General features: G+C 40.0%; 1 protein-coding gene across 5 annotated transcripts in view; it reads left to right on the top strand.

Annotated features, from left to right (window-relative positions):
• Window positions 1-27,347, top strand: part of MYRIP (myosin VIIA and Rab interacting protein) — a 233,052-nt gene that overhangs the window by 90,204 nt on the left and 115,501 nt on the right. For all 5 annotated transcript variants that reach the window (XM_051612083.1, XM_051612082.1, XM_051612085.1 and 2 more), the window contains one exon: window positions 17,754-17,975. In XM_051612083.1, the coding sequence (XP_051468043.1) occupies window positions 17,754-17,975 (222 nt within the window). The remainder of the gene's footprint in view (window positions 1-17,753; window positions 17,976-27,347) is intronic.

Raw genomic sequence — 27,347 nt, 5'->3', positions numbered from 1 at the left:
AAACATGGCATTCTCGTCTTTGTAACTTCATGTGCTAGAACAAGCCTAGAAGCCTTGAGGTCTGAGCTGGCATTTCTGCAAAGTTAAGAGACAGATTCAGCTTTTTAAGTGAGCCTGGAAGCTTAACCATATGTTGTAGAGTGGTTTAAGTAGTTCTTGGACACAGACTTTGTGGTGACACTGTTCAGAAAGTGAACTGAATGCAATCAAGGGGATCTTTGTATCTTCAGTATTTCCTGCAAGGGGGAAATATTTTAGATGAAATTGCTTTCTCCACCATTGATTGTTTTACAGCCTCTGTGTGCTTTGCCCTTATAGCGGAAAGAGAAATCCTTTGCTTTAATTGCTTGCTGATTTCAAATAATGTTTTTTAAAAGTCAACAGCTCCTCTCAGGCCTGTGTCTGTTTTTTGAAGTAAAGGTTTGCTTTGGTTTAGAAACTATTGATTATGCCCTGAGCTTTTGTTTTCTCTGCCTCAGTAGTTGTATAGATATAACTAGTATACTGAATTCCTCTAAAGCTTTTTGGTTTGTGTTTGTTTGTTTTCCCCAGGAGAGAGTCCTTGATAACAACTATTGGTGCATTCCAGTTTGTGTCTTAGAGCTCTCAAAATATTATATATAAGGAATTATATGTTAGGAATTTTTTGTGTTTTGCTGTAAGTGCTGAAAGACTTTTCATGTTTGAGTTACACATACTGCCATAGTTACCGAAATTTACATCCTTGACCTAGAACTGTGGTTTGAAAGCTGTCTAGGGACATAGTACAGAATTGGGTAAAGAGCTGGATAGCCCCATATGTGAAGATACCCATCATCTTGTTCTCTTAATGTTTGTCTGTATTTTTTCACTCTGAACTGCTGCTGATTTGCAAGCAACTAACTCTTGCTTGCATGCTTCTTTTGCCCCTGCTTGTGGGGATAATAACTACTTGAATTTTGGTTCTCATGGCCTAGCTTTGACCCCCTGTCATATTTTGTGTATTGACTTTAGCTTGCACATTTTCCAGGATTTTTGTGCTATAGCCAGAAAGTACCTAGAAGTATAAAACCTGTAAAAAGTGTGACACACTATAGAAGAGAAGAAAAAAACTGTGATTGCTTTGCTTTCCATGGAAATGAATAGGGCAAAAAATGAAAATGTTTATAGGGCTGTAGAGGAAGAATACTTACTCTGTTCTGATGCAGTAAGGAAGCATCAGGACAGAATCCTTGTATGCATCCAGCTTGCACTCCACCACATCACGGGAGGAGTTTGCATTGAGTCACTGGGTGTTGCACTGCCATAATCATCACTTCTTAAAACAAGAGGCTTCCTTTCTCCCTCTTTATTCCACACAAGATTGTGCAGGAAAACATGCTTTGCTAAGCGTTGACCCTCCTGCACCCAAATCCCACTGCTGAGACACAGATACATTTCAAGTGGAAAGCACCTCCACAGTTAGGGAATATTTATGGAAAACTTAAGCCCTTTCACTTTTCTAAGCAGTAAAATCTTGGTTAAATGAGCATTTTTAGGACTGTTTTGAAGGACATCTTCACTTGCATTTATCCTACCCTCTGAACATCAGGTTGGTCACTCCTTAGTCTTTTCACATACTTGCAACTGAATGTATAAAGCTAAACCGAGTAATTAATTTATTAAAATAAATATTTATTTTATTAGCATTAGATTTTTTAGTCGTTAAATCAACATGAATTATATTGTTATGGTTCCCATTAGAGGAGATTCCTCCACTTGAAGTTTAATTAAATACATTTCATTATTTGTTATAAATCAACAAGTGTTTCAGTTACAGAGATATTCCTTTGTGACTACTTAATTATGGGAGTTCTGTAGTCCTGCATTTATGGAGGTGCCAATGCCTTTTGTATTCTGGTTATTTTGAAATATAAGTGTTTCATATTCTCTCTCTCTCTTTTTTTTTTTTTTTTTTTTTTTCCCCCCCCTTCAGAGTAAATGTTTAGTTTTGAGAATGATTTGTTGCTTTTAAACCAACAATTGTCCTTTTGATGTATTTAACCTTCAATCACTTAGTCACACATCAGAAGCATATTTGATCTGTAATTCAGGAGATGGTACCTCAGCACAACTCTACAGAGAGAGGTTTAGGAGAGGACTGTCTGCTGGCAGTCTGCCTGCTGACTGTCACTCCAGCAGCTGAGCCCAGAAGGGAAATCCAAGCTACATTTACCAAAGAGGTAAGCAGCTTGCTAGCACTTTAATTTCATTTGGAAGTGTGGTGAAGGAAGGAGGATTTGACTGAAGCACAGAATCTGCAAGGCAGCAGAAAAGACTGAGAAAATGACAGTTGTTTTTTTTCCTGGGAGAACCCCTAGGTTACTCTCTAACCATTTTCTACTACTGAATATAAGCTGACAGTCCAACTGTCTTCTGGTAGCATTTCAGGCTCTAGCTGCAAAAGGTGCAGCTTTTGGCTTCTTTTTTATCACCCATCTGTTTTACTGTACCACAGTGGTGATGGGATTTGTGGAGTGACACTCTTATGAAATGATGCAATGCTATGGAGAATTAAATCAGTTAGGTTCAAAGGTTTTTCAAACTAACAAGTGCAAATTAGGATCCTCCTGGCCATGGTTTATAAAGGTAAAATTTAAGTCTAGCAATTCAGGATATGTCTTGAAACATATCATGCAGGTATGCGATGCTTTAATGCTGTTTCAAATAATATTGTCAAAAGCCTATGCACAAGTTCTCTGCACGACTAAATTTTTTTTTTAAAGAGAAAGAATTTCTAACCAGAAACTGCTTCTTGCATATCATTATAAATCAGCATCTTGCATCTCTGTTAACTGTTAGCAAGGCAAATGTAGAAACATATAAAACTTAGGTGCAGGTGAGCTATGACTGTGCATGTTGCAGGGATAAGATTGGTTTTCCAGACTCAGTAGACAGTGCTGTTATAGATCTGCAAATGAAAAATTACCTGGTCCAGGTGGCTATGTAGAGGGAGACTCCATGAGTTGTCTATGACTGCATTTGTGTTAGCATTTCAGTTTAGAGCAGTAGTTCAGTTTTGGAGCAAACCTACTACTCATCCTCCTTTATCACACCGTGATTGACGTCATAGGTTGTTTTTTTTTCTCCTTCTGGAAGAAACTAAACTAAAACTTATCTCCACGTGCTCACCAAATGTGCCCCGTGTGGTTATACACTCCCTCCACTAAACAGGTAAATCTTTGAACCAATGAATCATTCTGTACAAGATGGGAATATTTGGTCTTGGGAAAAAGACTGAGTTCCCTGAAGCAAACCTGCTGAGCCTCATCCTGTGTAGGTGTAGGCCTTCAGCACTGTCTAGTTCAGGCTACTGATCTGCTCTTGGTGTGCAGAATTATCTGTAAATTCAGACATAGCCAGCAGGGCTGTGCCAAGTACAAGAATTAAGTTTGGAGTCTGACTGTGCCACAAGCTCCACACAAGGAAGATCTCTTCCATCTGCTGCTTTTGGGGAGAGAGGAAATGCATGAGGGAGATAAGGGAAGAAAGGCATCAGATACCTGAATGGCAGTATCCATGGAAGAACTGAATAATAGTATTTGCAACTCTTCTATTAGGAAAAAGTCAGAACAAAACCAGACATTTAAAAAATTCAAATCACATAATTTTAAAAATGGTGAAGAACACTGAAGAACCATTCCGTCTTTTCCAAGTATTCACCACCTAATAATCTTTCTGAAAATATTTGTGACTTCTAATTGTTGAATTAGATGAATTTCCATTTTTTCAGAACCTTCAAGATTGTTTCAGTTGTTTAACCATTCACCAGAAACAACCTACTTATTCAGTGTACTTCAGATTGATAGATATCTAAGTTGGAAGAAGCAGGGAGCACACACAGACTGAGAGGAGGGATGAAAAATGCATGTTTCTCATGTTCTCCTGGATCCTTTCTCCTCTCTGGGAAAGTTCATTTGTATATAGCCTGTGTCCTGGGCGAGGCAAACTGGCACAAGCTGAGGAAGAGTTACTGGGGTACACAGAGCTGTGGGAGCATCTGCACAAGAAGACTTTAATTTCTCACTTATTCTTTAATATCTTGGTAGTCTGGTAACCTGGCTGTATTTCCTCTACTATAGCTTAATTGCCTTTTCAAGGACAGTGTTTAGTACTATGTTTCCATGGGGATGGGGTAGGGAGAGTACCAGGTGAGTGAGATTCTGAGCCCTCACTTGCAAGGGTTGTTGAATAATGCAGCTTATCTATATGTGTATGCATGCATGCTCACACACGTACACAGTGTAAAGCTAAATAGCTGCACTTACAGTCACAGCTACAAAATAAAGACCATGATTTTCTAAATAAATTCCAAATTATCAGCTTTTTGTATTTTTTTGTTATTTCATACTGATTTCCTTTCATTTCATCACTATTAATCTCTTTACATGTTAAATATCAGTATGTTATTAAATTTGCAGAAACACTCCCATAATGAAAAGCTTCTAGAATAAGTTGAGTACATTGACTGTGAGATATTGGACGTATTGCAGCAGTGTTAGATGAAGATTGTCTTTTTGTTAAATACTGGAGTTACTATAGTGATAGCATCTGCCTATACCAACAAGGAGGAGTGCTATGCCGGACCTTGTTCTCACCAACAAGGAAGGGCTGGTAAGGGATGCTAAGCTCAAGGGCAGCTTTGGTTGTAGCGACCATGGGGTGGTGGAGTTCATGATCTTTAGGGCAACAAGGAGGGCTCACAGTAAGCTTACTACCCTTGACTTCAGGAGGGCAGATTTCAGCCTCTTCAGGGATCTGCTCAAAAGCATGTCATGGGATAACATGGGGAATGGCTGGAGAGCAGTCCTGAGGAGAAGGTCTTGGGGGTGGTAGTAGATGAGAAGCTCGACATGAGCCACCGGTGTGTGCTGGAGCCCAGAGAGCCAAACACATCCTGGGCTGCATCAAAAGAGGTGTGGCCAGCAGGGACAGGGAGGTGATTCTGCCCTCTGCTCTGGTGAGGCTGCACCTGGAGCACTGTGTCCAGTTCTGGGGTCCTCAGCACAGGAAAGACATGGAGCTGTTGGAGAGGGTCCAGAGAAGGGCCACAAAGTTGATCAAAGGCCTAGAGCACCTCTGCTATGAAGATGGGCTGAGAGAGTTGGGGCTGTTTAGCCAGGAGAAGAGAAGGCTCTGAGGAGATCTTATAGCACCTTCCAGTACTTGAAAGGGGCTACAGGAAAGCTGGGGAGGGGCTTTTCATCAGAGACGTCAGTGATAGGACAAGGGGTAACAATTTTAAACTGAAAGAGGGGATATTTACGTTAGACATCAGGAAGAAATTCTTCACCATGAGGGTAGTAAGGCACTGGAATAGGTTGCCCAGGGAGGTTGTGGAAGTCCCCTCCTTGGAGGTGTTTAAGGCCGGGTCAGAGGACACCTTGTGCAGCCTCGTCTAGTGAGAGGTGTTCCTGCTCATAGTAGCGAGGTTGTAACCTGATGATCGTTAAGATCCCTTCCAAACTTAACCATTCTCTGATTTTATGATACCTTGTAAGGGACGAACTTCAGTATGTGTGTTTGAAGGAGAAGGTGGAAGTGCTGTTGATATTTCCGTTCCTCTTTGCAGAGATTTACTAAAAATATCAAGCTGCTGTTTCTTGACCCATCTTATGTTGATTGGAATTGCAGAGCTTGCAACTGTTGAGCTACTTGAATTGCAGAATCTATGTAGAGTACCTCAGAACAGTATTTACCATGCATTAGGAGTGTGGGCAGCATGAAGAGGAGCTGGACTAGGAAAGGGGACTTCAGGGGCTACGTACATACAGACCTGTTGAAAATAGAGTTAAGTGATGCAGTTTGCAAGGAATTAACTCTGAAACCACGTTAGTGGGAACCTCTTGCTTTGAGTCTTTCTTTCTTTTCTGTGGCGCTTTGGGGGTTTTTTTGGGTTTTGTTGTTTTATTTTGGTTTGTGTTTGTGGTTTTTGTTTGTGGTGGTTTGTGGGGGGTTTTTGTCACCTTAGGCAGTATAACCCTGGTATCCTTCCTAGGACTGCATAGGAGTTTAATCTGAAACATCGCTCTGTTACCAGGATGGCCTAAAGCATTTGGTATCACCTTCTGCTTTCTTCTTGTGGCACACCACAGCTCTTGAGGTTGTCACGCGAAGTAGAGAAATAGTTGACGGCGGTGGTTGTGGGAGAACACGGTGCATTCCCCATGCTTGTGCAGGACATGGCTCTCCCAGCGTTCCCATCCCATCTGGATTCTGGAATGGCAGCCACTCGCCTGTGAAGGCAATGGTCAGGACAGGAAAACTTTTAAAGCCACTCCCATCAGGCAGAAGCCCCTTGTGTACAAAGCATCTTAACTATATGCAAAGTGGGATGAGGATCTTTGTGCTGTTTTTTGTAACGACACACGCACAGTCCTCTGACACTGACTTGTCAGGCTGTGAAATCTGGTTCTTTAGCAAGCTCTGCTGTGTATTCTGCTGCCTCCTCTTGTTTATTCTGCTGTGTGTTCTTTGGGAAAGGTCAAGGAAGGCTCCCTTCCTTTACTCATGGTAAGAGAAGTAAATAACAGTAACTCAGTAACAACACTGATTCTAGTGCAAATCCAGCCCCACCAGAAAGAGAGAAGAATCACACATGGTGAATACTTCAGAGATTTTCAGAGTGAATGTCTGAGTTACCCTCCTGCTGTACACTATGAGGCTATGAATTGTATTTTATAAGGTGAAGCCAGATGGCTCTGTGAAAGGAGCACTGGCAGAACTGCTTAATGTACTGGGAGTGTTTCTATTCTTAAAGGATTATTTTTTTTTCAAGTTGTTACAGGCATCAAATTGGATTTCTAAGAAAGCTGACCTCATAGATGTCACCAGTGATGCAAAGAATGTATTGCACATAAGCATGATGGAAGAGTGTGTACATTTAAAAATATTTTCAGTAAATATATTTGCTCTGTTTGAATTGAACGATTCTTTATTCTTAAGCATGCTTGTCTATATTTATCATTCCTCAGGTATGACCTAAAGGGATAAAAACATCATTAGCTTCAGATGGCCTTCTACTGAAAGTCAGGATCTGATAATTACAGAACCATGAAATTTTCCAGTGAGAGAGCATGGGCAGAGGCACAGAGTGTAACAGGGGGGAGCAGGGTGTACAGATAAATGCTACAAGTGTAGCAGCATTAGATTAATACTTTGCTTTCCTCTCCTGATTATGAGTATAGAATGAAATACTCAGTAGAATACTAAATTGATCAGTATGGCTTGGAATTCAGTTTTCATCCCTTTAAAATTAGATTATCCAGGGAATTAACTCCTCTAAACTATTATTTTTCATGTGGTGTTATTTAAAAAGGACATTGAAAGATAAAATTAAATTTTACTATAATTAGCTAAAAAAGAGGCAAGAAGCAGACATATTAGTTACAGACAGACACTAGACAAGCAGTGACAGCTTTAGGGAAAGCAAAATGACATTTATTAAGAGGAAATGAGATACAGGAGAATAGAGAAAATATTTATGTAACTACAAATCACTATGAAATGTGGGAAGTAAAAAATCAGGGAAGGCATGTAATAAAGGTGGTAAAACTGTAACGGTATTTTGATAGTTTGCTAGGATGTATGATAGGGTAGTGCAACAGAAAGTATTACATGTTTGTAATCTAAGAGAAAGGTGTCAGCAAATGCAAACGTGAATAATAATCATAGTTTACCATTTTATAGTCAGTTTGTGGGGCTATGTCATATACAGATGAAATAATAAAGTGGATAGTGGCTGGACACAGACAGCAATGGTCAGTGGTTCAGTGTAGATGTAATAGTGAGAAAGAGAGAAAAAAAATCAGGTTATCACTTGCATGCCTTTTAAGCACACCTTTTGGCCCTTCTCAATGATCAGTTAAACCCAGGATTTAATCTGAAGGTCCTTGCCCCTGCAGAGGAAGTGCTTGTCCCCACTGTCAGTAAACTTTTTCACCTCAGAACACCATACCTGGCTGTGGTCTCTAACTGAGATAGGAAGACAGATGAGAAAGAAGAGTGAAGAAAAAAGTTGAAGATAAAACCCAGATTTATTTTCATGTGTTCTTTGTGGCAGCATTAGAACAGGAGGGCAAAAGGGTCTGTACTCACAGCACCGCTTCTTGAAAAGATCATTTCAGCTTTCTGGTGGAGTTCTACTGTCCCCAGAGCTCCCCAAAATATCTGCTGTATAATGCAACACCTGTCTTGCCTTTGCTGCTCCACTTGACTGTAGAAGATTTCAAAGCCTATCAGTTAAATGTGGTGCACAGTCTGTGCTCCACTGATATCCAATATGACAGAAGAAAATGGGATTTAATGTCTCTTGACAATTTATGGATTTATAAAGTGAGAAGAAGGAATTTAAAATTATACCAGTATATTATTTATTTCATTTATCTACACTCTGACATGTCAGTCACTTCCACCTGATGACAGACACTGATTGACAGTGCTTGTGCCAGCAACAGAACGGGAAGCTTCCCTTAAAAGCCACTAGCACAGTGTCTATAGAGTAACCCAGCACAAATCATTCATTTTGTGAAAAGGCTTCACCTGAGCATGAAATTGTTAACATACTAGGATACAGCCTGGTATGACAAGCAAGGTGTACTGGTCTGGGGCAAGAGAACTGCAACTTATCTTGGTCCTGACTGAGTCTGTTCTCTAACAAATGCAGTACCTGCTATGCATTTTTTAGACAAAGGTAAGCGCTGAGTATATTAACATTTTTTTTGTTCTATCAGCTGTGTAACTAGTTCAAATGTGATTAGAACAAACCTTCCACAGGCTGATCTCCACAATATTTATTTTATGGTATTTAACAAGAAATGTGGAAGTGTCAATGTAATGTTTTTCCATTATCAAAAGTGTTTGCAAACATGAAAACCAAACCAAACAAAACAGTGTTTCCACTGTGCTGGATTTATTTGTTGTTAGCAAGAGATTGTCCTTAGAATCCATCACACCTTATGCAGGTAACTGATTATTTTTTACAGTGCTGTCTCGGCTTGTAGACTAAAAACTGTATTTTTTAAAAAAAGTGGGGTATACATCTGTCCTTTAGTGTTAATTTATTCAGCTCCAAGGAACATCACTTGAGGCAGATGGGGTATGTCAGTAAGGTAATATGGATTTCATTTAGCTGCCTGTAAAAAAAATACTGAAGTAGGTTTTTATTCTTGTACCTCACTTAACATAAAAGTAAGGTATTCTAAGCTCCTAAATATTTTGTTATTCTATGAGATCTCTGGTGACACTGAAGCTGCATGCCAGTCAGCTCATATGTCCATTTCTGTTACCACTTCCTTGTCACTCTTCATAGGTGTTACGTTCTATGAATATAGTGTTCAGTCTGAATGCATAGTAGTCCCTGACTCCTTAGTATTTATATTTTAAGGGCAACAGGGTGTCATCACAGGCCTTTCGAATTAAGTGATCAAAGGGTAAGACTTTGACAACAGTTTTAAAAATTTTAATGGGACAAGATCATAATTTACCATACATACAGCACCCTCAATGTTGGCACCTACTTTTGAAAAGAGAGGGAAAGAAGAATTAAAAAGCGAGATTTGCTCGGAATACCCACCAATTTTATAGCAATTTAATTTTATAGAAATGAAAAGCTAAAGAGAAAAAACCCTTCAGAGATATTTAGTAAGGTCTTAGAAAAAAGAATGCAGCTGCAGTTGGAGTAATTAGCCTGTGAAATATTAATCTTCTTGATTTTTGATACAAGTGACTTACTCATAACTATTTATGAGCCTCTTCGTGTTTGAATGCTGAGGGGTCCCATCCCCCTTTCTCAACCACAGACCTTGTATTTTGCTTTGGGCTTGTTTTTTTATGTTACTTACCCCACCAACCCCTCATCTCTGGTGCACTCCTTGCTGTCTAATCCTCCCTGAAAGGCAGCTACTGCTGCTGGATCAATATCCCTCTGTGCAGATTAAAGAGATGTGTGTTCCTTGAAGGGTCCCCAACTGCAAACAGTGTGTTTGCATGTGTACTAGCATGGCTTTTTGACAGCACCAGCAATGTGCAGAATACTAATAAACATACTAAATGTTAAATATAGCATGAGGCACAATTTTGTCTGTATTGACAGAAACCTAGGAAAAAAGCCATCATTTTAAGATGAATTAACTTGACATTTGTTGTAAAGGGACACAGTACTATCCTGTATTTAACTTTCTTTAAGGAGAGTCAAGTAGAGTTCCACCAGGGATATTTTTGGCAAAGACATAAGAGAAACAGAAGGGGCCCAGGGAGTTGTGTTAGATGCCCACCCTGATGGAGAAGGATAAACTGCCAGAGAAGAAGAGGCAGCTAAAAGAAAGGAGCACTGAATCCTTAGAGAGTAAATAATGATGGAGGCATATGCCTGCTGGGAGAATTTGGTTCTTGCCAAAAAGAAAAGATGTATGACCCTGTCAGCCTAAAGCTGCATCACTGTTTGCACTGTGCCACACTTTGTGTCATAGGGATGAAAAGGTGAGCAGATTTCCTTGGGAACTCTGGCTAGTTAAGTCCTGGGCAGGGATTGGAGAGGGGCTTTAAACCTTCCAGTGAGTATTTTTCCCTAGATATAGCAGCATTGTCCTAACCTGGTTGGTCTGCTTCTGGGAGGAGGGGGAGTTGGGAGAAGGAGAGAAGGAAGCAAGAGCAGAGACAGAAACCACTTCTAGTAATCACAATCTGGGATCTTGAGTGTCAAACTGAAAACATGTGAATGGTGGAGGAGAGAAGTTTCAGTCATAGTCAGCCTGTGAGTCCTTCTCATGGTGCTAGCAGCCAAGGCTTAAGAGACTGGCAGAGTAAAGCAGCTTTCCCCTACCCCAGCATCTGGCTCACATCTGGCAAGTCTAAGGAGAGCAGAGATGGGAGTACTGTGTACACTTTGGCCTCTGAATAGGAAAAGCTCTTTGTCCTCCAGGATTGTAGTTTAGAGGGCACTGATGGAACTTGTATTTTCTCCCATCCCAACAGACCAGGCTTGGACAACTGTGGGAGTGAAAAAACAGAAAGTGAGGCTGGTGAAAATGGCTTCTCTGCAAGGCTGGGAACAGGCACATTAGAACTTGTTCACCTGCTCCCCAGACTGTAAATATCCAAATCTTATGTTGAGCAAAATGTCTCAGTACATGTAGGTGTGTATGAAGGGTGTTTGGTCAGCATAGTGTCTGAAGGCATTCTCTTCTGTGGAGAGAAAAATTGTCTAAGGCTCTTAACAGTGGTCAGTCTAAAATTAAAACCAGTTTTAAGACAAATTGATGATTTTCATGGACCGCTCTGACTCTATTCTGAGAGTTGAGTTAGTGCAAACAAATGCAGAGACACAACCAGTTACACAGCTGAGCAGAAGACTTCTCCCCTAAGAAAGCCACTTTGCAGTGTATGCTACCTTCTCGGTAGTCTTTGACTCCATTGTAGCAGGGAGGTTGGAACCTGATGATCTTTAAGATCCCTTCCAACCTTAACATTCTATGATTCTATGAGCTAGATGTAATTTGAATTAATAGGATGAATTAAGAGCCCGTAGAACCAAAGGAGAAAGTTTCTGCCTATCTTTGGTAACTTGTGGTCAAAGTGCTGCTGCTCTCTTCACCAGGAAGGAATGATATGAAGGAAACGGGAGTTTTTTGGTAACTCATAGGAACCTTGTCCCTCTGTTTTACTCATTCCCTGTTAAGGCAACTAGAATAGATTTAACCTCTAGTCCCTGTTGGGGAAGATATAAGGTGGTTAAATGGTAGGAAAAATTGTATTTGTTCATTACCCAAGAAAACAACAGAGCAAGCTGGAACATCAGCAGCTGGACTTTGCCTTTAAACTGGCAGGTGCCATTGTGAAGTGGAGACTGGTGTGAGGTGAGTGTAAGCTGGCCTGGCTGCAGCCCGATCATTGGAGACTTTCCCTCAGAGAAGAGAGAGAGCCTGGTTTTAGGGGACCTGACAGACAGACTTGCTTATGCAGTCTATGAGCTTGGTGTCCTGCATTGTAGCTGACTAATATATGTTGCAGCCTTTCCAAAGGACTGTCTCGGCTCCTACCAGTGATAGTGGTCCATTGCTTTTCCAGAAATGCTTCTGTGTGAGGCTACTTTTTATAGGGAAACCCGAGAGTCGTCCCAAAACTGGTCTCTTGAACAAAACCCATGGGACACAACCTCACTTTATCTCCCACCTTCTAGAGAAATGTGCTAAGCATTGGTCTTGTACTGCTGTCTGTGGAATACTTAAATGTTTCCTAAGGCAAGTCTAAAGTGTCCTGGCCTCATGAGTGCCTTGGCTGCATGGTTATGCTTCTGTCTTGCTCTGTGCTCCGGTGAATATTTGTAAATACCTTAATGGTAATCTTAGGAAAGATGAAGAATAATGCCTGAGCAGGCCATTCAACCTGATGTCTAAATTGATGGTAGTGAGGATGTTAAGTCTCCTTTGAATAAATCAGAGACCTAAATTAATCTTCCACATCCCACGCAAATGTTTCAACTGCTGTCTTGTGGGAGAAAATAAAATGCATGGTAGCTCTGCTGCCCAAATCACTGGATGAATCAAGCCAAATGTCAGGTTCCCACCAGGAACTGTTTGCCTTGCTATATGGAAAACAGTTAGGTTTTATTTGGTTTGTGGGTTTTTTTATAGTAATATAGCTGTCTGTGGACTTCAGTTTTATGAACTGCCTTCCACTGCTGCCCCCAGTGAGAGGCTTGATCATTGTAGCATTCTTGATCATCAGTGACATTTTTAACCTGTTTCTCAAACACATCATTGGCTTTCTTCGAGTTTTTTTAAACCTCATAGTATTATCTTATTGTGGCAAGTTGCCAACATGTATATTACTGTTGACTTTGCAGTTTGAGGTTATAGCTCCACCTGCCTCCAGGGCCTGAGTGTGTAATCACAGTAATGCCTCCTGCAAGGAAGCATGTAAGGCTACCTAGGATTTGTTTCACTTATTAAAATATAGAGTAATTACAGCCATTGAGCTTTGTGAATATCAATCTGTAGCTCAGAGAAACAACAAGCATCCTTATGACACTGCCAGTTAAAAAAAAAAAAGCTAATTTTTATAAAAGTGGGTTTGGAAAAAAAAAAAACAGAAAAGCTTTTCTCAAGCAAGCTTGTGTTTTTGAATTCAGGAGGTGCAATTATATATGATAACCAGTTCTTTTAAAGAAATTTAATAGGGGAGAAGGCATTGTTCAGACAAACATTGAAGAATTAAGTTTGAACCTGCCAAGCTGAACCTGAGACTGTTGCAATCACACAGGGAAAATGCCTCAGTTGTGTTGCATCCCACCAGAATAGACCTGTCCAGGTCACCAACAGAGCATTTGGTATTGCAGTCCTGCACTGAACATGTCTTATCCTACTTGCTAACAAGTAGGAATTCAATTAGCTCTATACTGTAAAAGTGACAGGAAAAAGAATTGTATCTAGAAAAGGAATCCAGGTCTTGTGGTAAAAAATATAAAAATGAGGGTCATTTACTGGGAATATTAGTTGTAAATATGTTGCTTACAAGAACACAGCAATGGCGAGGACTGTATGGTCACTAAATGAAAGATGCTGTGAATATGTGTTCTATATATTTAGAGCAAACACTTATTATTCCAGTTGCAAGTTTAACTGATACTGCTATTGTACAGCAGATAAACTGAAGCATGTAAAAAGCTGGTGACTTTGGACAAATCACTGTATATCGGTGGCAGTGAAAAGCAAGGAAAACAATCCTGCAGCTTCAGTTTGGCAGGTTTTGTCCTACATTTACAATTCTAAAGCATTCTTACTTGTAGAAACAAAAGGGGCTGCCAATTGATAGAGTTCAAAGATGACTGATGAGACAAGGTATTTCAGAGAAGCTGTTGCCCAACTGTTGAGGAACCATCATGTGATGCAATGTGTTGGATGTCTGCTCATCTTGACAGCCACCTTTCAGCAGTGTCCTCCCTGGCAGTGTGCTGTGCAGTACCTTTTGTCAGCGTAACATGATACCTAACCTACCGTATCATTTTTAAACCACTGTACAAACCAGCAAAGCAGATTATTCTCACAAATTCAGTTAAAATTACTTGTCACAAATTCAGTTAAAATCCTCTAAGACACTAAAAATATATCATGACAATGAAAGCTGCTTAATTTTTTTTTTTAAATAAAAGCAATAATAATTAAGTGGGTGAAGATTGGAAGTCGACTGTTCACCCTCAGAATACAATAGCAAACCCTACATTCAAAGCATTATGCTAGAAAGTGTTCCTAATCTGACTTGGTGTGGGATTACATGCCAGGAGTATATCACCCTGTATATAATTGACTGAAATTAATTACATATTTATTATGCAAACTGTTACAGATTAATTAATGCAAACCTCTGGAAAAATCTAAACATGCATTGCATATTTTGGAACTTACAGTTCGATGAAATGTTCTTTGACAGATTTAGTCTTGGTTACAGACATGTTGGATATCTAATGAGTATTCTTTGCATCTTTTGTATTTATAGGCAATTGCTGAAATGCAGCCACTCAAAAAAGAAAATGAAATCCAATCTTGGATTCATTCAAACAGCAGGAGTTCTCTTTTCCACTGATTGTTATTGCTGTGTTACACATTACAGTAATAGCCAAGCACTGTCAGTTGCGACTTAAGTGATGTGAATAAATTGTTATTTGTGATTCCCACTCTTCTATCCTTTCCCCAAAAGGGATTTTTTTTTGTACAGATACTTTTTTGTTGCTTGTTTTATTTGCACACATATTATAGGCATCCCTATAAATACATTACGTTCCCTCCTTGGGGAAGTAATGCTGCAGGGGAAGTAAGTACACGAGTGCACACACATTCTCCTTCTTTTCTCTATCCCATCCCCCTCATCTGTGTTTCACTGAGGGTTGCATGGGGAGGAAGGTGGAATGTTTGCCATGACTGTGTGGTTCGACCTGCCTCTAAGGAAAGTCAGCTCCTGGACAGGTGACTGTCATCCTTTTAGAAGCAAGTTTCACTGGATAAGAGGACCGGTGTTGTTGACTGCAGCCCTTTCCTAAGACCATGGTTACAATCTCCTCAACACCAAGCCATTTGAACATCCTGAAGGTAAAGTCTGAGACTTTCAAATTCAGGATGCCTCAAACTTCAACTTGAACCTCCTGGGCTCCAGTACTACAAACTTCATCATTGTATTGAGATGGAGCCCACATGAATCATCCCACTCACCTGACAGTAACCATGAAGCTGAAGTCATGTGTAAGTGAGGTTTTCTCAGTATAGCTTTCCCTTCAACTGTATAATTTTCCTCGAACCAGTCAAATTCAGTTGTTTACCAGTGTTGTGCAGCACTTCACCTTCATGGAAAATCCATGAAAGGAAAGTGTGTAAAGACTAGCCTTTTGGCTTCTTTTGGTCCTTTTTGCCATTTGACTCCTGATAGAAACTAGAATAGCCTTTGGCAGGTAGTGCATGAGAGCCTCAATTTGTTACAGCCATCAGAGGGATGTACATTGCTTTCTTTTATGTTCTGACTGGTTTCCTGTGGAAATGAACCTTTTTCTATGATGTTCTCTCTCTCCCCGCGTATCCAACCCTATCCTATTGACTTTTTAAATCTCCTGGTCAATTTTAGTCCTACTTAACAGTGAGGCAGATGCTTTAATGATATTAAGGTTCTACCACTGTAATGAATGCTGGCAGACAGAGGAGAGAGATGTAATTAATGCTTGTAATGATGGAAAGGCTTCAGCGTGTGCTCAGGTTTTTTCCAGGTATCAGGCTTTATTAGCTCTGTTGTGAAACTGCCTGGTTTTATATTATGTGAGCATTATTGCAGTGCTTTAATAGGTGGCTTTACTTCTGAGTTTTATCTTGCTATCATGCGTAAGAGCCCTAATGAGGGTTCAAAATGCTGTTGAGCTTGCCAGTGTCAAGTGTGCAGGCTGACACCACCAAGTATCAGTGTTACTAATTCTGGGAGATAATAGACCTGCATGAGGACAAAAATCCCTCTTCTTTCACTGCTACTCCTGAGCTTGACTTCTTAGCTGTTCTTCTCTTATGGAGAGGCCAGCTTCTGCTGCCTGAGGTCTTCAGCCTGAAGCAAAGATTGCAGCATCCTGGGTTCCCGACACTTCTTCTCCATGCCAGAAATCTTCCTGGCATCATGTAGTTCTCACTTTCACCACCTTTCCTGCCTGGCATCCTGTGCAGAAGCATTGCTCTGTCTCACTGCATTGCTGCGGAGCAGGATGCGTGCTGTGGATGGAGGAGTGATGTGGGGAACAGCTAACTTCTCCTGCTCCCCTAGAAAGATGGGTGATATGGTACCACAGTAGGAGAGAGGAATGGGGGTAAGACAAACGAGTCTAACCATCCCATTTAATTTGTGGCATAGTAGTATTAGTTTACATGAGGAAGCCAGGATGACTGTGATAATAATTTACCTTTTTCACCTTTAACGTTCTGTAAAAATGTGGAAAACCAGTTAAGTTTTGCCATCTGGACAAAAATCATGAAGCAAGATTAATTACTTGAAACTCCAAAGAGTATTTACTTGGGTTTGAGCAGCTGGTCTGAGATAGCCAAACCTTTGTACAGGGGTCAAACAGAAGAAACAAATATTGTTTTGAAGTTTCATATTTATAAAAGGTGTGTGTCTGGAATATGGCTAAATATGATGGATGCAAGTTAAAAAATTGTGTGCTTTACATCACTGCCTTAATTGCCTTTTAGACTTCAGGCTTAGAATTGACCTGTCAGACTTTCATAAAATGGAGTGGTTTTATTTTGAGTTATGAATCTGAGGCAGAAATTTCAAAGAAGATGTATAGCCTAGTAATGTGAGTCTTCTTAGCATTCCAGGCTTGGCTCGTAATGATGCTTATAGATGATCTTGGTTGAGTTCCTGAATAAGTGTTCAATGTTTATCCTAGTTGGACTTGACAGAAACTGTGTGATGAGTTTGCAGACTTGTCTTCTTACACAACTGTTCCTTCTAGATATTTTTTATTACTTGTATCATGGAATATATTGCCTAACTTATAAAATATCAAAAGCACTGTAAAATGGGAGATAGCAAATTGTTGAATACCACACACAGAGAATTTTTTTTATTTTTCTATTTTAATGAATGACGTCTTCTGCTACAATACAGAAAATGTACGGGGTCTGCAAACACTTTCACAAACAGGTTGCTCAGTATTGGTCTTAACTAGTAAAACACCCAAATCTCTCTGAAATGAGATTAACCTTTCTTGACAAATTCGAGCTATTATGAATAATATTACCCCATCGGTCAGAAAAAAGCAAGCTTAGCACTTCCATTTTCAGAACTGTTGATTGGTAGAATTTTTTATTACTGTGCACCAAACCTTTTGACTTTCATAGAACGATTTTGATTTGCGTTCTGAAAACAGCCCTGAATTCTCAACATTATTGATTTGCACAGCTGGAGTACCTGGAGCAGTGAGTGGCCTGGCTCTCTTTATGTGTTTCACTGGAGCTGATTGAAGGGAAGTTGTTTGCCCTGGCTTGTGACTCAGAGAGTTTAAATGGATCAGCCATGGGGGATTTCAGGGAATACAGGAGTTTTTGCTTCTTGATTCTGGATTTAGAATATCCATTTCTGACATTTATTTCACACCTGCAAAAGTTGCTTGAAGAGTGGATCATGAAGATGTGGGAAGAGAAGAAAGGCAAAGAGGAGATTTCCCACTGGAATTTGTTATATTTTTGTTCTGTTTCTTTTTGTTCCAGTGAAATGAAGCAGAAGTTGGATGAAGAGGGTAACAAGTGCAGCATCCTTTCTAAGCAACAGAAGTTCAACGAGCACTGCTGTATTCGCTGCTGTTCCCCCTTCACTTTTCTTATCAACAGCAAGAGACAGTGCCAAGACTGCAAGTACAACATCTGCAAGAGCTGCAGTTCTTACCACAAGAAGGAGAAGGCTTGGATTTGCAGTGTCTGCCAGCAAGCAAGGTAAGGGCCTGTTGTTCAGCGACCTGTGTAAAGCAGCTGTGGCCTGACCTGAGCTTTTCCTGGTATTTGTTAGTAGATAACACAGGCAGGATAGAACATGAAGTACCTGTTTATGTAGGGGCTGATTTGTTCCCGAGGTGTGATGTGCCTGTTTTTTGTAGAGGTTAATTTGTTCCAAGAGTGTTTGGTTACCTGTCGCATTTTCCAGGCTTGCTTAGCTGCAGCAAGCAGCACTTGGATATAGCTTAAGCAGGACTGGGATTTCCTGAAGTGCCTAGGTTACTAATGGAACCTGAGTGCAGATGGTGGTGAGGCAGTTAATCATTTTGCAGCAAATCCCACTGATGGGTGGGGAGTGGAAGGATGAATATTGGTGAATAGATCATCCAGCTGTGACTGTCTTTTGGAGGCCTTTTCTAAATGCCAGCTTACTGGTGGAGATACTTTGGGCTTACCTGGGCAAATAACCAGACAAAATAGCAGTGCAACGTGTTATAACTCTTAACATCTTTTAAGAAAACACTGCCAGGCTTCTATTTGCAGAGGGTATCAGGAATTTACTATCTCACCCTTTTGAGACTAATGGAGGCACAACATTTAAAGACAGCACCAGAAAAACAAAGAAAATTAAAGCAAACACATAATAGCAGCAAAGTGGCCATTCCTTGGACACTGACTGTGATAATCCTACTTGTCTGCATTGCAGGCCAGATTCCAAAAGCAACCTTGGCTGTGGTGACATAGCACTGTCTAAGGCCGTTTTACTCAGACAAGAAGGGTGAAAGAAATAACTTGATTTGTCATAGTTTAATTTTGCACATTGGTTACTAAAGCAGCTGAGGAAATGTGACGAAGGTGCTGTTTATTCTTTATCTTTCCCTTTAGTGGAGAACACAGGGATGAGTGCAAGAGCTAAGTCCCTTTCCAGTGCTGTATGATATTTCTGTCCTCACCAAAGACTCATTGCTGCCACTTGTTTCCCATCAACACCCACTTGAAATTTCAGCTTTCACATAGTCTCTGTTAATGCAACGTGTGCCCATTGACACGGGGCCTTAAAATCATAAGGATCCCAGGTAGATGGTGCTGTTTCCAAATGCCAGCCTTTGAAATTGAAGGAGGTTGTATTCTCCAGGGTACCTGTGCTGCTGCTCTGCCTTTTACCTTGGAAAACCTGCACACGCCCCCTTTCCCCAGTGGGGAAGGAGAATAATGACAAGAGTATCTTTTCCAGCAATACAGAAAGCTGTGGAGCCAGTGTTTGTTCCTACTTGCTTATTCAACCATTTCACATTACACCTCTTCTTCCACTTGTCCTGAGTTCACCCATATGGCCAGCAGAACAGTCAGCCAGGTTTGTGGATGCTGATGAACAGCACTTAAGATAATTTTTGCTGATTCCACAAAAAAAGCCTCAGAAGAATTTAATTTCAGAAGAAAAATTGTAGCTATATTATAAAAATGCTTTTCCCATGATCCCGTGCAGCCTTCAGTCACCCACCTGTAACCCAGTGATAAACATTTTCTTTATTTATGAGGCCTGAGACAGCTTGAGCTATTTTTCAGTAAATAAATTAACTAGCACTGCTGCTCATCATTTTATGATCTGGTTTATTTATTGTACTGTGAGACTTACAAGTCCCTGTAGGGGAAGCAGGGACTGGCATTCTCAGGGGCTTCTGAGATGTTTTGGTTTGATGGGGGATTTTTATTGTTTTTTTCAGTTTTGTGAGGTGGTGTGTTTGTGTTATGTGGGTTTTTTTATTTTTAACTGTCAGTCAGTATTTATTCCAGGGAAAAACTCAGGGGGAAACAGTCTGTTGTGAGTCCTGTCTAACTTACTCTGCAGATGGAGCATGGGTTGTACTATCTTGACGCTCCCCAGCTCCTCTCCTGTGTCCTTTATTTTTTCCTTTAATAAGACAGTCAGTAGTGGAGATGGTTCTCTGTTTAGGTGCTGTTGGTCTGCACATTATAGTGCTCAGTAGCAAGCTAGCAATTTATCAAAGGACTGCATTTTCAGATTGTTATTTTTGTTTTTCTCCCCCTCTCTACATGGTTTTGCTTAATTCTACTAGAGTGAATGTAATTCTCTGGTGTGCAGAAGGAGTTTTGTCAAACTGGAAAAGTACAAATATACATAGTGCAGACTTCCTATAATGATGCTTGTGCTCTTCAGCTCTGCTCTAGAGCTACACGTGAATAATCCTGAGTTTTATTTCTAATATGCATTTAGAATATGTCAATCAGTTCTCTGATGTCAGAAGCAGTTTCTTGCTGCACAAAAAGCTATAAAGCATTCTCAGCATAAATTTTTATAAGGATGATTCACCTTATACATTAGAGCTTTAGGTTCAATTAGGTGAATTGCTAAGAAGATACATTTTGTTTATATGCCCACATGAAAATTCTGAGAAGCTCCTGTATGATGTGGAAAGCAGAACCAATGACTTGGGGATAGTTACACTTTCCTTGAAAGCAGTATATTGCATAATCATCATTTGGGTTGAATGAGGGATTTAAAGCCCCTGTGAGAGGTGTACCTTTTTTTTAAGACTACCTTATTTCCCATTATCTTCCTCCAAAAGAATGGCATCAACTTTTGTAAACAGTCTCCTGGTAGATCCCTGCACTGAGGTGATCTTGACACTGAAAAATCTGTCACGTTAAGTTAGCCTCTCAAGCCATGACCCTCGTGGAGATACCTGTTCTGTGGAAGTTGGTTTTCATCTTCCAAGGCAGAGACCTGCATTAACATTTAGCAGAGAGCAAATGCACAGGTCAGCATTAGAAACATATTACATTTGTAGAAAAGTGGCCAAAAAAGTTACTTTTTTTCATTAAAGACCAGGAAACTCATCAATAAACTGATGAAAATGTTGGTCTTTGGACTCCTTTAAAGCATGTCTTGTGTTACAGTAGATCTTTTTAAAGTTACAAGAGTCAAATCAGTATAGAATCTCAAAGCTCAGAAACATCTTTACAGCAATGGCTATATACATCTTGGGAGGAACTGCAGAACCTTCATTCAGTTTCCCAATTTTCCAGTTTTAGCAAATGTTCTCCTAATCCATTTTGGTTTAGATTTATCTCTAGATGCTGTTCTAGGGTATTTTCCTTTCATATATCTATCTTCTTAATTTTTAAGTATGCTATATTAACATTGTATATTATTAATTTCAAGTTTTCAATTTGTATATAGTACATTTCCATTTCTTATCAAGCTTTTGTATCTTTTTAGATACACATAGGACAGATTTGGGCAACTTGCTGAAGTCTGTACCTCTCAAGTCCTCTTGACTAAGTACATTCTAGACACAGTTTCTTTGCCTTCTGGAGTAAAAATTTCGGTGCAGGATAGGGTTTGGGGTTTTTTTGCTGTTTCATTAGAAATAGGGTATGCTTTCTCTTTGTTTGAGACCACTTTTCTTTTCCAACCCCCCGGAAGCCATATCCCGGAGCAACATGCTAGTGATTCTCAGCTTTCCAGTTTAACACTTGTATAGAAAATAATTAGTATAAATCATTAAAATGCATTTTTTTTTTCAAGTTTTCTAAAGCAATCATGTTTTACTTCTGAACTGTAGGAGGGATATATATAGGCCCATCCAAAATAAGACACAAATATGTCTGGCTGTCCACCTCAGCTTTTCATGAGTGTCATGCATTAATCCCCCCATGTTCCTGGTTCCCATCTTCTGTTCTCACCACCTGCATATCAAAAGATCTCTGTCATGAGTGGGAGCATGGACACTTAATCCTTTCATGCCTTCACATCCATCTGCTGTGTGATTCTCTTAATTGTTCTCAAAACCCCCACTCATATGATGATAGTTCATCATCTGGTGGCTTCTTGCTCAGCTCCCTTCAGCCAGGGTGTGAGTACGGGGCATCACCTGGTCTGCAGCAAGTCATTATTCTGCTTCATAGGAGCTGCTTTGTTCTTGATGATCCTTTGCCAATGGCAGTTAAGAGACAGACACGCATGCACTGCTTCTCTTCTCCTTAATTATGTTAACTAGTGAAAACACAGCCATGCTGCATGCATTCAGACTTTGTGCAGTCAAAGCAGTGTTACAAGTGGCTCAAAATGGGTTCTAGAAAGCATCACACTTTGTTTGCAACACAGATTTATTTGAATAGTTAGAAGAGCAGCTCTTTCCTTTTGTTTGATTTCATACTCCCTGATTGACTACTGCTTTAAAAAACAAAGAAAGCAAGATTATCTTCATGTACTCTCAACCCAGAGTGGTTTTGGATGTTCTTTACATTTTCTTTAGAGTTTATTGTGATGCCCACTTGAAAGGTAGGGTTTTAACAAGACTAACCATTTACATCAGTAGCGAATGTTATTGTCTCACTGGAACTTGAACATTTGTTAGAATTAGATTCATTAGATACACACTGTATTTTTTAATGTACATTTCAGTGAGACCTGAGGAAAACGTATTAATTACTATTTTACTTTCAGTGCCCTGTATATTTGGCTCTGAGTAGCACATATTGGGAGTAATGCTAATATAAAAATGAAGCAGTGCTTCTGATAACATGAAAATTGCAACAGAAAATAAAATTCTAGCTTCAGTGGGCAGACAGATTACCCTTCAAATAAAATCGAGCTTTGCCAGCCCCAGAAACAGTCCTAAATAAACTCTTTACGTTTCAGGTGGTTTTGTTTGGAGGGCCCTTTCACTGTAATGTGCTTTAATGTCTGCAGTATGGAGTGTATTTTTGTGGAAACTGGTAAAGTTGATGGTAGATGTTATTTTAGCCTGCCAAAGGAGGATCTTCTGCTTAGCTGATGCAAGATTTAGCGTAAAACTGTTTACAATCTCTACAGGGAAAAAAACCCAAAAAATCAAACAGAGGAAAATGAGGCAAAACCTTGGGATGGTACTTGAGAAAAACCAGTACTCCTAGTCAAAAACTGAACCTTGTACTTGTTTGTTGATGCATTTAGCTGTAACAAAAGAGTTTCAGGACTTAGTTGTGGAAAGCTGATGAAGATACAATGCTGCTTGGCAGTCTTGTTTTGCTTTCAAGCAGGCTAAGCCATCTGCTAAAAGGAAGCTGAAATACCTTTATGTAATCTGCCTCAGCTACAGCTTAGAGCTTTGTGTGTACTTTTCCAAGAGTTGTGTATTTCTGCTGTCTAAGGTCCTTGCCTGACATTAGAGAGAACTTCTACAGAACTTGGAAGCTGTTACTTTGTTATATAAATGCCAGGAAATGTGGTTTTCTAAGACAGAACTGGATAGGAACATTTACTTGCTGTGGGGCACAGTGGAAAAATTAAAGTTTTAGCTCTGCCATGTGCATATTGTCTTCACTGGACATAATATGGTTCTTGTTCTGGTTTTTAAAAATCTTCTAAATGATGCCCTTCATACTGTACTTAAAAGATTTACTAATTTTGAGTAAAGAGCAATGAAGATTATTTTCCTCATGTGTATATGCTTGTAGAAATTGAGGTGGTTCCTTCCAAAAATTCCTGCTGCTCTATTTCAGTTTTTTTCCTCCTGCTTCTCCCACCACTATCTCCCTATTTTGTATCCTATCTCTTGAGTTCCTTCTCCTTGCTGTGATTCAGCATCACAGTGGATCACAAGCACCCTATCCTTTTGCTTGGCTTATTCCCTAGCTGGAGGAGGAGAGAGAGAAATGTGCAAACTGGTTGCTTTGGTGGGTTTATCTCTGCTGGGTTTTTTGGTATCCTGATCTGCCTTAATTATTTCTGAAGTATGCACTGCAAAGAAATTTCAATTCTGCTAGACAGAATAAAGCTGTACTTGCACAATACACAGCAGACTGCAATGCTGCACTCAGCTTTAAGAAAAGTATCTAAAAATGGAATTGAAGAGGGCAGTGGGAGAGGTCTATTCAAATGGCTAAATACCAGTGCTAATTAGGTGATCTTTTCTAACTTTAAGTAGACTTGGAAGTGAGTGTGTGGCTGAGTGCCTGGAGAGCTAATCTGTCTTTTAGGAGCTCTGGATTCGGTTTTAACTGTTCACCTGATTGTCAAGTGAGCTTGGGGAAGTTTCCATGTCTCAGGTTTCCCCATGTGCAGAATGGATTTAGTGATGCTGAGCTCTTGGAGTTTGGTTGTTGAAAAGCTGTTAAATGCTGTGGCTGTAAAGTGCCAAGTATTATTAATGTACTGTTATTATAGAGGTTTAGCTGCAGTCAGCATGGTTAGAAGCTTCGTTTTTTGTGTTGCAATAGCACAGAAAAGTGCTTGGATTCTTGTAGGAAAGGAATGAGGATAGAATATCACAACTTTATTTTCAGTGTTGATATGTAAATGCTTGCCTGTGTTTGGCCCCATGTATTTTCAAACAGCCATAGGAAGATAATTTATCAAACATTTTCCCTATAATTAATAACTACTCTGTAAATAGTGTGCAAAAATATTGAGACTGCTGAACTGGGAAGAGGGAAATATGAAAGGAAGTAGCACTAATTTTCCACATAGTAAGTAGCATACAAATTATAGGTTGGACTTACTTAGCCTTTCAGTTTTGAAAAAGCTGAGGCACTTTTAGTGAAGGTGACAAATTGGAAGCTAATTAAAAAAAGACACAGAAATCTTCCTTAAGCGGCAAGTGAGAACATCACCACTTACAAGTAGCTAAATAAGAAATCCTAAGTATCAAAGAGAATTTAGGGGAATTTGTGTCAACTCTGTCACTGGGATTTAATGTGCTCTGCACCCTGTCACTGACCACTGTTGCAGGAGCAGACTTGGAGGGCTGTGGGCCATCCCAGCTCCTACAGTGGATTGTTGGCAGTCAGGGAAGATGTAAGGCTCGTGGTGGTTGAGCAAGGGAGAAGAAGAGATTTTAATTAGAGGGTGCCAGTTTACAAATATGTGAGGTAGTAGAGGGTTACAAGCCAAGATTTTCCTCCAAGAATGAAGAAAAAAAAAGTGATACCAAAACCCAGCAGTTGTTGACTCAATAATGCTTGTACCTTTCTTCATTTTCCAGTATAACATTGAATTTATGCATTCCTTATTAGTACAGTGATTCTGCCTAGAGCAAGTCCACTCCAACTAATTCTTGGTATCAATATCATTAATATTCTTATTTTTAGAATGTATCAGATGTTTATTCTGCTGTTGTTTTTTGTTTGTTTTTCTGGAGAAGAAAGCGATTCTTTTCTTTCATACTATCTTGCTTGACTTGACATTTTCACATGCTGGCAAGTTGAGAAAATAGTTCATGGACTTCTACGTTGTAAGAGGTGTGATCATTCCTGTGTGTTGTGGTGGAGTTTTCTTGGTGGACAGAAGGAATGAGGTCTGCCTTCTGACATCTCCCCTGCAGAAGACTTATGAGTAAAATAAGGCAGCTGTTAGGACTGATTATTATAATGAATTCCACATGTCCAGGCAGTTTTGGAATCTAATAAACCCCCCCGATTATCCCATGCTTGGTGCTCTTTTTGTCTCCAGCTGGTGCTGCTGTCTGCTTTTGGGGGATCCTTAGGGTTTTTCTATGAACCCCTTCAGAAGGTCACAAGGTAGCTCTTTTTGGTTTTCTGAGAAGGGAGAGCATCTGTATTAACATCAGCTGAAATTAAAGACACTGCTTCAGAGCAGGAGCTTTTCAGTCAGGCTGAACTGTAATATTCAAGAGGAGACATTTGCTGGTCAGGCCTTTCATCCCCTTTCAGCCCTCTTCCTCCCAAGCTTGTGCGGCCTTGGAATGTGCTGGGATGTCCCTCAGTGCCTTTTTTTGTCCTCTTCAGGACCACTGTATATTTACTTGCCCAACAAAAGAGGCTCATTTCTGATTAATGTTTTTCCCCTTTGGATTTGGTTTCTAAAATCCTCTTAGCATAATCTTGTTGAGGAAATGTTTTTCAAAACCTGTTAATCTGAAAAAGCTGTTAAACTTTTTTGTTATAAACAATACTAAATTAGAACCTGTGAAAGTCCCCTTAAAAAAAGTGGCATTACAAAACTGAACCTACCGGGTTTTATTTTTAACAGAAAAATTTGTGTAAGCTGTTTTTCACAACTTCTGATCTAGATCTACTCTGTCCTGGTGAGACCTCACCTAGAATACTGTGTCCAGCTCAGGTGCCCCCAGCACAAGAAAGATGTGGACCTGTTGGAGCGTGTCCAGAGAAGGGCCACAAAAATGATCCAAGGGCTGGAGCACCTCTCTTATGAGGACAGGCTGAGGGAGTTGAGGTTGTTCAGTCTGAAAAAGAGAAGGCTCCAGGGGGACCTCATAGTGGACTTCCAGTACCTGAAGGGGGCCTACAGGAAAGCTGGGGAGGGGCTTTTTACAGAGGCTTGCAGTGAGAGGACAAGGGGTAATGGTTTAAAGCTGAAAGAAGAGAGATTTATGTTAGAGATCAGGTTCAAATTCTTCAGTGTAAGGGTGGTGAGACACTGGAACAGGCTGCTTAGAGATGTTGTGGGGGCTCCATCCCTGGAGGTGTTCAAGGGCAGGTTGGATGGGGCTCTGAGCAGCCTATTCTAGTGGGAGGTGTCCCTGCCCTTGCAGGGGAGTTGGAACTCAATGATCTTTAAGGTCCCTTTCAACCCAAAAATTTCGGTGATTCTGTGATAGATCAGATGTTTGATTTTGGAGTCAAGTCAGAGTGTTTTTGTATATTATTGCATTAGAATTTTTTTCTGGTTTCTATCAAAAGGCAACTATGCTGAATTATTTTTTAAGAGCGGAAAATTCACATTTCACTTGTGAAGTCTTATTGTGCCCTGTTACTTTTTTCCCCATCATAAAATGCATATAATAAGCCAAAAAGTCATGCTGAGGGTTAACACTCCTAGGGTAGCTTTTAAACTGAGTGCACTTTCACATAGACATACCATTGTACACTTTTTAGTTATCGATTGTGAAAGGTTGTTAATTGGCTTGTTATTATGTTTCTGCATTTGCTGAGCCCTCAGATTTTCTGCTGCTGTATTTGTGCAACCATCACGCTTTGACGAAGTACAGAAATCAGTCACTTGCTCCAGCTGATCCTGATGTTGCCACCTCTAAAAGTGAAGTCAGCTTCTGACCTGTACTCTGACAGTCCCAAAGTGGAATACTGTGTGCATGTTCTTTGCTTTTTCTAATCAGGAAGTATAACCTTGAAGGTGCTGGGTTCATTATATTTGCTGGGGCCTGCTGTGAATTTCAGGAATTGAGCATCAAAGAGGGGGGTATCTGTGAGGTGAAGTAAAAGTCTTCACTGACCTAAGAACCACATGGGTTTAGCTCCCATATGCTCTTCACCAGGAGAGACTATTTATACCTATATTGTATGCCTGTCTGTCTCTGTCATTTAAGTTGTACCTAAAGATTATTTCCACAGTCCACAAGTAATTCCGATTTTTTTTTTTTAATCATA

Source organism: Apus apus, chromosome 2 (assembly GCF_020740795.1).
Source record: "Apus apus isolate bApuApu2 chromosome 2, bApuApu2.pri.cur, whole genome shotgun sequence".
NCBI classification, from domain to species: domain Eukaryota; kingdom Metazoa; phylum Chordata; class Aves; order Apodiformes; family Apodidae; genus Apus; species Apus apus.
Note: the sequence above shows the minus strand (reverse complement) of the source record. Positions and strands in the feature narration are given on the sequence as shown.